Here is a 12,333-nt window from a genome sequence, read left to right as displayed (position 1 = left end):
AAATTAATGTTGATACAATACTATTAAGTAAACTACAGATTTCTTTGAGCTGTTTGTGCATTTTTTTTCTTGCCTCTTTTATGGTAGTGATATATAATATTACATTTTTTCATGTGCCTTTTGGCCATCTGCTTTTCCTCTGGAAAAATTGTCTATTCAGTTCTGTGCAGTTTTAAATTAGATTTTTTTTTTGATGGTGAGTTGCATAGGTTATTAATTTATGTTGAATATTAACCCCTTATCAGTCACATTATTTGCAAATATTTTCTCCCATTTAGTAGGCTGTGTCTTTTGTCGGTGGTTTTCTTTGTGGAATAGCCATTTTAGAGAGGAAACTGGTAGTAAGTGGTCACATTAAGTATGTCTCCTCAGGTTCAGTAATTTTGCTGAAGTGGCTAACAGAACTCAGGGAAACACTTAACGTTTATCAGTTTCTAAAGGATATGATGAAGAGCACACATGAGCAGCTAGATGAAGAGTGAGGTCTGGAAAAGTCCCGGTACAGAAGCTTCTGTTGCTGTGGAATTGGAGTGCATCACCCTCTCAGAGTGGATGTATTTGCCAACCTGGAAGATCGCCAAACACCATACTTTAGGGATTACTGTTCCTTACATAGGCATGATCAACAGTTAACTCTGTTTCTAGCCCTCTTCTCTGGAGGATGGGGAGGTGGGACTGAAAATTCTACACTTCTAAGCATGGCTTGGTCTTTCTGGTTATGAGTACAATCCAAGAGCCCACTCAAAATTATCTTGACAGAACAGAAGATGTTCTTAGTGCTCTTATCACTTTGGAGTTGAAGGATTTTAGGAACACTGTCAGGAACTGAGGATAGAGTCCTATGTATATATATACACACACAACATATATTGATTATTAAAGGGAACATACAGGAGGATGCTTGTTAACTGTTCTGTTTCTGGTGACAGGACTTGGAAGTAATCTGGGAAATAGTCATTGGTTGAGATACCAGGTCCTGTACAGCCATTAAATACATAATAGATACACATGAAACAGCATGGCTAGATCTTAAACAGAGTTGTACATTTAGTAAGTATCAGTTATTTCCTTTGTAATTTCCTCTTTCATTTTTATTTTGTTCCTATTTAATCTGAAATATGTCTAAAGCATTCTTTGGCATTGCCTTTCTTTGGAATTGGAATGAAAACTGACCTTTTCCAGTCCTGTGGCCACTGCTGAGTTTTCCAAATTTGCTGACATATTGAGTGCAGCACTTTCACAGCATCATCTTTCAGGATTTGAAATACCTCAACTGGAATGCCATCACCTCCACTAGCGTTGTTTGTAGTGATGCTTTCTAAGGCCCACTTGACTTCACATTCCAGGATGTCTGGCTCTAGATGAGTGATCACACCATCATGATTATCTGGGTCGTGAAGATGTTTTTTGTACAGTTCTGTGTATTCTTGCCACGTCTTCTTAATATCTTCTGCTTCTGTTAGTTCCATACCATTTCTGTCCTTTATCGAGCCCATCTTTGCATGAAAATTTCCCTTGGTATCTCTCATTCTGATATTCAAGCTGGTTTTAGAAAAGGCAGAGGAACCAGAGATCAAATTGCCAACATCTGCTGGATCATCGAAAAAGCCAAGAGAGTTCCAGAAAAATATCTATTTCTGCTTTATTGACTGCCAAAGCCTTTGACTGTGTGGATCACAATAAACTGGAAAATTCTGAGAGAGATGGGAATACCAGACCACCTGACCTGCCTCTTGAGAAATCTATGCAGGTCAGGAAGCAACAGTTAGAACTGGACATGGAACAACAGACTGGTTTCAGATAGGAAAAGGAGTACGTCAAGGCTGTATATTGTCACCCTGCTTATTTAACATATATGCAGAGTACATCATGAGAAACACTGGACTGGAAGAAACAAGCTGGAATCAAGATTGCTGGGAGAAATATCAATAACCTCAGATGACACTACCCTTATGGCAGAAAGTGAAGAGGAACTAAAGAGCCTCTTGATGAAAGTGAAAATGGAGAGTGAAAAAGTTGGCTTAAATCTCAACATTCAGAAAACGAAGATCATGGCATCCGGTCCCATCACTTCATGGGAAATAGATGGGGAAACAGTGAAAACAGTGTCAGACTTTATTTTGGGGGGCTCCAAAATCACTGCAGATGGTGATTGCAGCCATGAAATTAGAAGATGCTTACTCCTTGAAAGTTATGACCAACCTAGATAGTATATTCAAAATCAGAGACATTACTTTGGCAATTAAGGTCCATGTAGTCAAGGCTATGGTTTTTCCAGTGGTCATGTATGGATGTGAGAGTTGGACTGTGAAGAAGGCTGAGTGCTGAAGAATTGATGCTTTTGAACTGTGGTGTTGGAGAAGTCTCTTGAGAGTCCCTTGGACTGCAAGGAGATCAGCCCTGGGATTTCTTTGGAAGGAATGATGCTAAAGCTGAAACTCCAGTACTTTGGCCACCTCATGTGAAGAGGTGACTCATTGGAAAAGACTCTGATGCTGGGAGGGATTGGGGGCAGGAGGAGAAAGGGACAACAGAGGATGAGATGGCTGGATGGCATCACTGACTCGATGGACGTGAGTCTGAGTGAACTCCGGGAGTTGGTGATGGACAGGGAGGCCTGGCATGCTGCGATTCATGGGGTTGCAAAGAGTCGGACACGACTGAGCGACTGAACTGAACTGAACTGATGTCTAAAGCGAAACTCCTGGTTTTATATTCACTGCCAAACAGCACCTACCGTAACCAAAATGCTAACACGAAAACCCATTCACTTTGAATTCTATCCACTTGACATCACTGCTACCTACCCAGCTGCCAAGCCAAAACCCTGAGTCATCCTCTTGCCCTCTGTCCACCCCATCCCACTGATAAATTTCATGTCTCTCAAAAAATGAGTCCTGTCTTCTACTTCCACGACTTGTCTGGTGCCTGGAACTCTGTGTATTAAACCAGCAACTCAAGGTTTTATTGTAGGAGATTGATTCATGGATCACACTTGGAGAAACCTAAAGAAACACACTCTGTTGCTCTTAGCTGAGTGAACTTCCTTTTTGATAAATTTTGGGGCTTAAGAGGGAAAAATTAGAGGAAGATACTTTGAGAGGTTTTTCAACAAGTTACTTTTGTGATTCCTTTACTAACAGTTTATCAACTGGTCGTAAAACGTGAAACCTTCCAGATTTATCTCCCAGTATAGCTGATAGCATGGAAGTTTAGAAAACAGGAAGTAGCTAAGAGCTGTCTTTGGAGCCAGTATTTTAATTCTGTGGTAATTTTCTGGGATGTTGGTTGGTTCCCTTGTCACTGAGCATCCAGGTTCCTCACCTACAAAGGGAGCATAGCATTTTCTAGCCATAGAGTTGTTAGGAGGGTTGAAGGAAATGATGTATGTAAAGCATTTAGCATAGTGCTTGACCTCTTTGCTGCTGCTAGTGTGGTGATGATAGTGATTATAAATAACTGTTCCCACTCTAGAACTTGCAGTTTTGATGAAAGAATGATCACATCCAGCAGAGGGCAGTGGAAGAGCTCAAGGCTAAGCATTTAAGCATTCTGGAGATGGCAGTTATCAAAAATCATGTCTTTCTCTTAGGTTTTTTTTTTTTTTAATGGGGAAAGGAGGTGTATGATATTGGTTAGCCTCCTTTATGTTTGAGATCCTCACCACTTAGTTTATTGAAAAACAAGGCATCCAGTTTGTCCAGTGTTTGCTTGCAGTTACTTGCTGTCTTCCCTGCCCTTCATATCTACCTTTCAGAATTAGGGGAATGGATTAATTTTTTTTGTTTGTTTTAAAGTGTACTATGTGATGATTTGAGATATGAATAATTTGTGAAGTATTCTCACAATTGAAACAACATATCCATCATTTCACATTTTTTTTTGATGAGGATGCTTAAGATTGATTTTCTTAACCTAAATTTCAGTCGTGCAGTGTTATCAACTATAATTACCACACTATAATTAGATCCTTATACCTTACTCCTAACTGAAAGTTTATATATCCTTTCACCCGCCTCTCCCCTCCCGTTTTCTCTCAGCCCCTGGAATTCACCATTCTACTCTGTTTCTACTCAGTTTCTAAAGGATATGATGAAGAGCACACATGAGCAGCGAGATGAAGAGTGAGGTCTGGAAAAGTCCCGGTACAGAAGCTTCCGTTGCTGTGGAGTTGGAGTGCATCGTCCTCTCAGAGTGGATGTTATCTGCCAACCTAGAAGATACCTAAACACCATACTGTTGGGATTACTGTTCCTTACATAGGCATGATCAATAGTTAACTCTGTTTCTAGCCCCCCCCCCCACCTTTTTTTTTAAAGTTTCTACATGTAAAGGGTAACATGAAGTATTTGTCTTCTGTCTAGCTTATTTCTGGTGAAATGCCCTGATTGATCCATGTTGCAAATGACAGGACTGCCTATTTTAAGGCTGAATAATGTTCCAGTGTATATATACGTCACATTTTCTTTATCCGCATCCTTTGAAGGATAGCTGGCTTGTTTCCCAATCTTGGCTATTGTGAATAACATGTGAGTACAGATATCTCCTTGAAATAATTATTTTACTTCTTTGGATATATACCAAGAAATGGGATTGCTGGATCATGTGGTCGTACTATTTAATTTATTGAGGAATTTCCATACTGTTTTCCATAGTGACTGTACCAGTTTACATTCCCCAACAACACAAGTGTTTCCTTTTCTTCATAACTTTGCCATCATATGTTACCTCTGGTCTTTTTCATAATAGCCACCCTAACAAATGTGAGATGATACCTCATTGTGGTTTTGATTTGCATTTCCCAGATAATTAGTGATGTTGAATATCTTTTTATGTACCTGTTAGCTATTTGGATATCTTATTTGGAAAAAATATCTGTTCAAGTACTTTGCTCATTTTTTAATTGGATTGTGTGTGTGTGTGTGTTTTGCTATTGAATTTTATCACTGGGGATAATGGGCATCCTTGTCCTGTTCCTGATTTTACAAGAAAAACTTTCAGCTTTTTCTCATTGAATATAATGTTCAGTTCAGTTCAGTTGCTCAGTCATGTCTGAATCTTTGTGACCCCTTGAATCACAGCACGCCAGGCCTCTGTGTCCATCACCAACTCCCGGAGTTTACTCAGACTCAGCGTCCATCAAGTCGGTGATGCCATCTAGCCATCTCATCCTCTGTTGTCACCTTCTCCTCTTGCCCCCAGTCCCTCCCAGCATCAGTCTTTTCCAATGAGTCAATTCCTCGCATGAGGTGGCCAAAGTACTGGAGTTTCAGCTTTTGCATCATTCCTTCCAAAGAAATCCCAGGATTGATCTCCTTCAGAATGGACTGGTTGGATCTCCTTGCAGTCCAAGGGACGCCCAAGAGTCTTCTCCAACACCACAGTTCAAAAGCATCAATTCTTCAGTGCTCAGCCTTCTTCACAGTCCAACTCTCATCCATACATGACCACAGGGAAAACCATAGCCTTGACTAGACGGACCTTAATTGGCAAAGTAATGTCTCTGCTTTTGAATATGCTATCTAGGTTGGACATAACTTTTCTTCCAAGGAGTAAGCGTCTTTTAATTTCACGACTGCAGTCACCATCTGCAGTGATTTTGGAGCCCAAAAAACTAAAGTGTGACACTGTTTCCACTGTTTCCCCATTTATTTGCCATGAAGTGATGGGACCGGATGCCGTGATCTTTGTTTTCTGAATGTTGAGATTTAAGCCAACTTTTTCACTTTCCACTTTCACTTTCATCAAGAGGCTCTTTAGTTCCTCTTCACTTTCTGCCATAAGGGTGGTGTCATCTGCATATCTGAGGTTATTGATATTTCTACTGGCAGTCTTGATTCCACCTTGTGCTTCTTCCAGTCCAGGGTTTCTCATGATGCACTCTGCATATAAGTTAAATAAGCAAGGTGACAATATACATCCTTGACGTACTCCTTTTCCTATTTGGAACCTGTCTGTTGTTCCGTGTCCAGTTCTAACTGTTGCTTCCTGGCCTGCATACAAATTTCTAAAGAGGCAGGTCAGGTGGTCTGGTATTCCCATGTCTCTCAGAATTTTCCACAGTTTATTGTGATCCACACAGTCAAAGGCTTTGGCATAGTCAATCAAGCAGAAATAGATGTTTTTCTGGAACTCTCTTGCTTTTTCCATGATCCAGCAGTTGTTGGCAAATTGATCTCTGGTTCCTCTGCCTTTTCTAAAACCAGCTTGAACATCAGAAGTTCACGGTTCACGTATTGCTGAAACCTGGCTTGGAGAATTTTGAGCATTACTTTACTAGCATGTGAGATGAGTGCAATTGTGTGGTAGTTTGAGCATTCTTTGGCATTGCCTTTCTTTGGGATTGGAATGAAAACTGACCTTTTCCAGTCGTGGCCACTCCTAGTTTTCCAAATTTGCTGGCATATTGAGTGCAGCACTTTCACAGCATCATCTTTCAGGATTTGAAATAGCTCCACTGGAATTCCATCAACTCCACTAGCTTTGTTCATAGTGATGCTTTCTAAGGCCCACTTGACTTCACATTCCAGAATATCTGGCTCTAGATGAGTGGTCACACCATCGTGATGATTGGGTCGTGAAGATCTTTTTTGTACAGTTCTTCTGTGTATTCTTGCCACCTCTTCTTAATATCTTCTGCTTCTGTTAGGTCCATACCATCTCTGTCCTTTATCGAGCCCATTTTTCCATGAAATGTTCCCTTGGTATCTCTAATTTTCTTGAAGATATCTCTAGTCTTTCCCATTCTATTGTTTCCCTCTATTTCTTAGCATTGATTGCTGAGGAAGGCTTTCTTATCTCTTCTTGCTATTCTTTGGAACTCTGCATTCAGGTGCTTATATCTTTCCTTTTCTTCTTGGCTTTTCACTTCTCTTCTTTTCACAGCTATTTGTAAGGCCTCCCCAGACCACCATTTTGGTTTTTTGCATTTCTTTTCCATGGGGATGATCTTGATCCTTGTCTCCTGTACAATGTCACGAACCTCATTCCATAGTTCATCAGGCACTCTATCTATCAGATCTAGGCCCTTAAATCTATTTCTCACTTCTACTGTATAATCATGAGGGATTTGATTTAGGTCATACCTGAATGATCTAGCTGTTTTCTCTACTTTCTTCAATTTAAGTCTAAATTTGATAATCAGAAGTTCATGATCTGAGCCACAGTCAGCTCCTGGTCTTGTTTTTGCTGACTGTATAGAGATTCTCAATCTTTGACTGCAAAGAATATAATCAATCTGATTTTGGTGTTGACCATCTGGTGATGTCGATGTGTAGAGTCTTCTCTTATGTTGTTGGAAGAAGGTGTTTACTATGACCAGTGCATTTTCTTGGCAAACTCTATTAGTCTTAGCCCTGCTTCATTCTGCATTCCAAGGCCTAATTTGCCTGTTACTCCAGGTGTTTCTTGACTTCCTACTTTTGCATTCCAATCCCCTATAATGAAAAGGACATGTCTTTTGCATGTTAGTTCTAAAAGGTCTTGTAGGTCTTCATAGAACCGTTCAACTTCAGCTTCTTCAGCGTTACTAGTTAGGGCATAGACTTGGATTACCGTGATATTGAATGGTTTGCCTTGGAAACGAACAGAAATCATTCTGTCGTTTTTGAGATTGCATCCAAGTACTGCATTTTGGACTCTTTTGTTGACCATGATGGCTACTCCATTTCTTCTGAGGGATTCCTGCCCTCAGTAGTAGATATAATAGTCATCTGAGTTAAATTCACTCATTCCAGTCCATTTTAGTTCACTGATTCCTAGAATGTCGATGTTCACTCTTGCCATCTCTTGTTTGACCACTTCCAATTTGCCTTGATTCGTGGACCTGACATTCCAGGTTCCTATGCAGTATTGCTCTTTACAGCATCAGTCCTTGCTTCTCTCACCAGTCACATCCACAGCTGGGTACTGTTTTTGCTTTGACTACATCCCTTCATTCTTTCTGGAGTGATTTCTCCACTGACCTCCAGTAGTATATTGGGCACCTACTGACCTAGGGAGTTCCTCTTTCAGTATCCTTTCATTTTGCCTTTTCATACTGTTCATGGGGTTCTCAAGGCAAGAATACTGAAGTGGTTTGCCATTCTCTTCTCCAGTGGACCACATTCTGTCAGACCTCTCCACCATGACCTGCCCATCTTGGGTTGCCCCACGGGCATGGCTTAGTTTCATTGAATTAGACAAAGCTGTGGTCCTAGTGTGATTAGATTGACTAGTTTTCTGTATGGTTTCAGTGTGTCTGCCCTCTGATGCCCTCTTGCAACACCTACCATCTTACTTGGGTTTCTCTTACCTTGGCCGTGGAGTATCTCTTCAGGGCTGCTCCAGCAAAGCACAGCCGCTGATCCTTACCTTGGATGAGGGGTATCTCCTCACCGCCACCCTTCCTCACCTTCAACGTGGGATAGCTCCTCTAGGCCCTCCTGTGCCCGCACAGCCACCGTTCCTTGGATGTTAACTCTAGGCTTATCCATAAATGGATTTTATTATGTTGGAATACCTTCTATCCCAACATAATTTGTTGAGAGTTTTCACCATGTACTTAATTTGTTGAGAGTTTTTACCATGAGAGGATGCTAAATTCTGTCAGATGTTTTTCTGCATATATTGAGATGGTCATGTGATTTTTATCCTTCATTTTGTTAACGCAGTGTAGCATATTTATTGATTTGTATATGTTGAGCCATCCTTGCATCCTCGGAATAAATCCCACATGATCATGGCATCTGGTCCCATCACTTCTTGGGAAATAGATGGGGAAACATTGGAAACAGTGTCAGACTTTATTTTTTGGGGCTCCAAAATCACTGCAGATGGTGGTTGCCATGAAATTAAAAGACGCTTACTCCCTTGGAAGAAAAGTTATGACCAACCTAGATAGCATATTCAAAATCAGAGACATTACTTTGCCAACTAAGGTCTGTCTAGTCAAGGCTATGGTTTTTCCAGTGGTCATGTATGGATGTGAGAGTTGGACTGTGAAGAAGGCTGAGCGCTGAAGAATTGATGCTTTTGAACTGTGGTGTTGGAGAAGACTCTTGAGAGTCCCTTGGACTGCAAGGAGATCAGCCCTGGGATTTCTTTGGAAGGAATGATGCTAAAGCTGAAACTCCAGTACTTTGGCCACCTCATGCAAAGAGTTGACTCATTGGAAAAGACTCTGATGCTGGGAGGGATTAGGGGCAGGAGGAGAAGGGGACGACAGAGGATGAGATGGCTGGATGGCATCACTGACTCGATGGACATGAGTCTGAGTGAACTCCGGGAGTTGGTGATGGACAGGGAGGCCTGGCATGCTGCGATTCATGGGGTCACAAAGAGTCGGACACGACTGAGCTACTGAACTGACTGACTGATCATGGTGTATGATTCCTTTAATGTACTGTTGAAATTGGTTTGCTGGTATTTTGTTGAGGATTTTTGCATCTTGCTCTAAGAATTCTGTCATGTTCTCGTCTGGTTCTGATATTAGGATATTGCTGGCCTTGTAAGTTTGAAAATGTTTGTTCTTCAAATTTTGGGAAGATTTTGACAAGGATTAGTATTAATTTTTCTTTAAATGTTTGATAGAATTCACTAATGAAACCATCGTGGATTTTTCTTTGTTGGAAGATTTTGATTACTGATTCCATTTTCTTATCATTCTGTTCAGAATTTCTCTTCATGATTCAATGTTGGTAGTTTGTGTGTTTCTAGTAATTCATCTATTTCTTCTAGTGTCTCTATTTGTTGGCATATATTATTCATAGTAGTTTTCTATGATCCTTAGTGTTCCTGTGTTATCAGTTGTAATGTCTATTTCTGATTTTGTGTCTTCTCCTTTTTCTTCGTCTAGTTAAAGTTTCTTTGGTCTTTGCTATTGTCTTTCTAGTCTCTGTTTCTCCTGCTCTGATGTTTGCTATTTCCTTCCTTTTGCTAAATTTGAACTTAGTTCTTCTTTTTCTAGTTCCTTGAGGTATAAAATTAGGTTGTTTATTTGTACTCTTTCTTTTTTTTATGTAGCCATTTATCACTAAAAAATTTCTTCTTCATGTTGCCTTTCCTGCATCCATAGTTTTTAGCATGCTATGTTTTCATTTTTGTTTGTCTGATGGTACTTTTAAACTTTTATTCTTGTTTTCTCTTTGACCCAATCACCATTCAAGAGAGTGTTGTTTAGTTTTCACTTATTTGTGAATTTTCCAGATGCCTTGCCTGTTGTTGATCTAGTTTTATTCCAAGTGATTATAAAAGTTACTTGGAATGGTTTCAGTTTTATTCAATTTGTTGACTTTGTTTTGTGACCTAACAAGATCTCTCTTTGGCAGTGTGTTCCATACACTCATTGAGAAGGATGTGTATTCTTCTGCTGTTGTATAGAAGGTCCTGTATATGAACTTTCATTGATCTAGAGTGTTCACGTCAGCTGTTTCTTTATTGATTTTCTGGATAGATGTTCTACTCACAGGTGTAAGCAGGATGTTAAAGCCCCCTACTGTTGTTATACTGCTGTCAGATGCAAGGGTTTATTTCTGGGCTTTCTATCTTGCCCCATTGGTCTGTGTCTCTGTTCTTCTGCCAGTACCATATTGTCTTGATGACTCTAGCTTTGTGGTATAATCTGAAGTTAGGAAGGTTGATTCCTCCAGCTCCGTTCTTCTTTCTCAGGACAGCTTTGGCTATTCAGGGTCTTTTGTGTTGCCATATGAATTGTGAAATTTTTTGTTCTAATGCTGTGAAAAACGCCATTGGTAATTTGATAGGGATCACAAAGAAGCTGTAGATTGCATTTGGTAGTATAGTCATTTTCACAATATTGATTCTTCCTTCCAGGAACATGGAATATCACTCCATCTGTTTATGTCCTCTTTGATTTCTTTCATTAGTATCTTATAATTTTCTGTGTACAGTTCTTTTGTCTCCTTAGGTAATTTTACTGCTAGATGTTACACTGGAGTGGGTTGCCATTTCCTTCTCCAACGCATGAAAGTGAAAGTGAAGACGCTTAGTCATGTCCTACTCTTAGCGACCCCATGGACCGCAGCCTACCAGGCTCATCCGTCCATGGGATTCTCCCAGCAAGAGAACTGGAGTGGGTTGCCATTACCTTCTCCATTTATTGCCATATAATTGTTCAGAATAATCTCTTATAATCCTTTGCATTTCTGCATTGTCTGCTGTAACCTCTCCTTTTTCATTTCTAATTTTGTTGATTTGATTCTTCTCTCTTGTTCTTGATGAGTCTGGCTAAAGGTTTGTCAGTTTTGTTTATCTTCTCAAAGAATCAGCTTTTAGTTTTATTAATCTTTACTCTTGTTTCTTTCATTGTCTTTTATTTCTGCTGGAATCTTTATGATTTCTTCTACTAATTGGGGGGTTTTTTGTTCTGTTTTCAGTTGTTTTAGGTGTAAAGTTAGGTTATCTACTTTATTTTTTTCTTGTTTCTTGAGGTAGAATTGTATTGCTATAAACTTCCCTCTTAGAACTGCTTTTGCTGCATCCCCTAGGTTTTGAGTTGCTGTGTTTTCATTGTCATTTGTTTTCTAAAATTTCTTATGATTTCCCTTTTGATTTCTTCAGGAATCTGTAGATTATTTAGAAATGTGTTGTTTAAACTCCATGTGTTTGTGTTTCTTACTTTTTTTTTTCTTGTAATTAATATCCTGGAGAATGTTCCATGTGCACTTGAGAAGAAGGTGTACTCTTCTGCTTTTGGATAGGATGTCCTGAAGATATCAGTGAGATCCATCTCATCTAATGTATCATTTAAGACTTGTGTTTCCTTATTAATTTTGTTTTGATGATCTGTCCATTGGTGTGAGTGGGGTGTTAAATTCTCTTACTATTATTGTGTAACTGTCAGTTTCTCCTGTTATGTCTGTTAGCATTTGTTTTATGTGTTGATGTGCTGCTATGTTGGGTGCATAGATTTTTAGAATTGTTATGTCTTCCCCTTGGATTGACCCCTTGATCATTATGTAGTGTCCTTCCTTATCGCTTTATTTTAAGGTTTATTTTGTCTGATATGAGGATTGCTACTCCAGCTTTCTTTTACTTCCCATTTGCATGGAATATATTTTTCCATTCTCTCACTTTTAGTCTATATGTGTCCTTAGGTCTGAAGTGGTTTCTTGTAGACATACCTGGCATGGTATACGGGTCTTGTTTTTGTATCTATTCCGCCAGTCTGTGTCTTTTGGAGCATTTAATCCATTTACATTTAAAGTAATTATTGATATATATGTTCCTATTGTCATTTTCTTAATTGTTTGGGGTTGATCTTGTAGATATTTTTTCTTCTCTTCTCTTGTGTTCCTTGACTATATAAATCCATTTAACATTTGTTGTAAAGCT

At 39.5% G+C, this 12,333-nt stretch overlaps 1 protein-coding gene across 1 annotated transcript in view; it reads left to right on the top strand.

Annotated features, from left to right (window-relative positions):
- Window positions 1-4,099, top strand: part of ATG3 (autophagy related 3) — a 40,580-nt gene extending 36,481 nt beyond the window's left edge. The window contains exon 12 of the mRNA XM_052638794.1: window positions 4,078-4,099. Within this exon, the coding sequence (XP_052494754.1) occupies window positions 4,078-4,084 (7 nt within the window). The 3' untranslated portion in view covers window positions 4,085-4,099. The remainder of the gene's footprint in view (window positions 1-4,077) is intronic.
- Window positions 4,100-12,333: the final 8,234 nt, after the last annotated feature.

Source organism: Budorcas taxicolor, chromosome 1, assembly GCF_023091745.1.
Source record: "Budorcas taxicolor isolate Tak-1 chromosome 1, Takin1.1, whole genome shotgun sequence".
In the NCBI taxonomy this organism is placed as follows: domain Eukaryota; kingdom Metazoa; phylum Chordata; class Mammalia; order Artiodactyla; family Bovidae; genus Budorcas; species Budorcas taxicolor.
The sequence above is the reverse complement of the archived record's forward strand: the minus strand, read 5'-3'. Positions and strand labels throughout refer to the sequence as shown.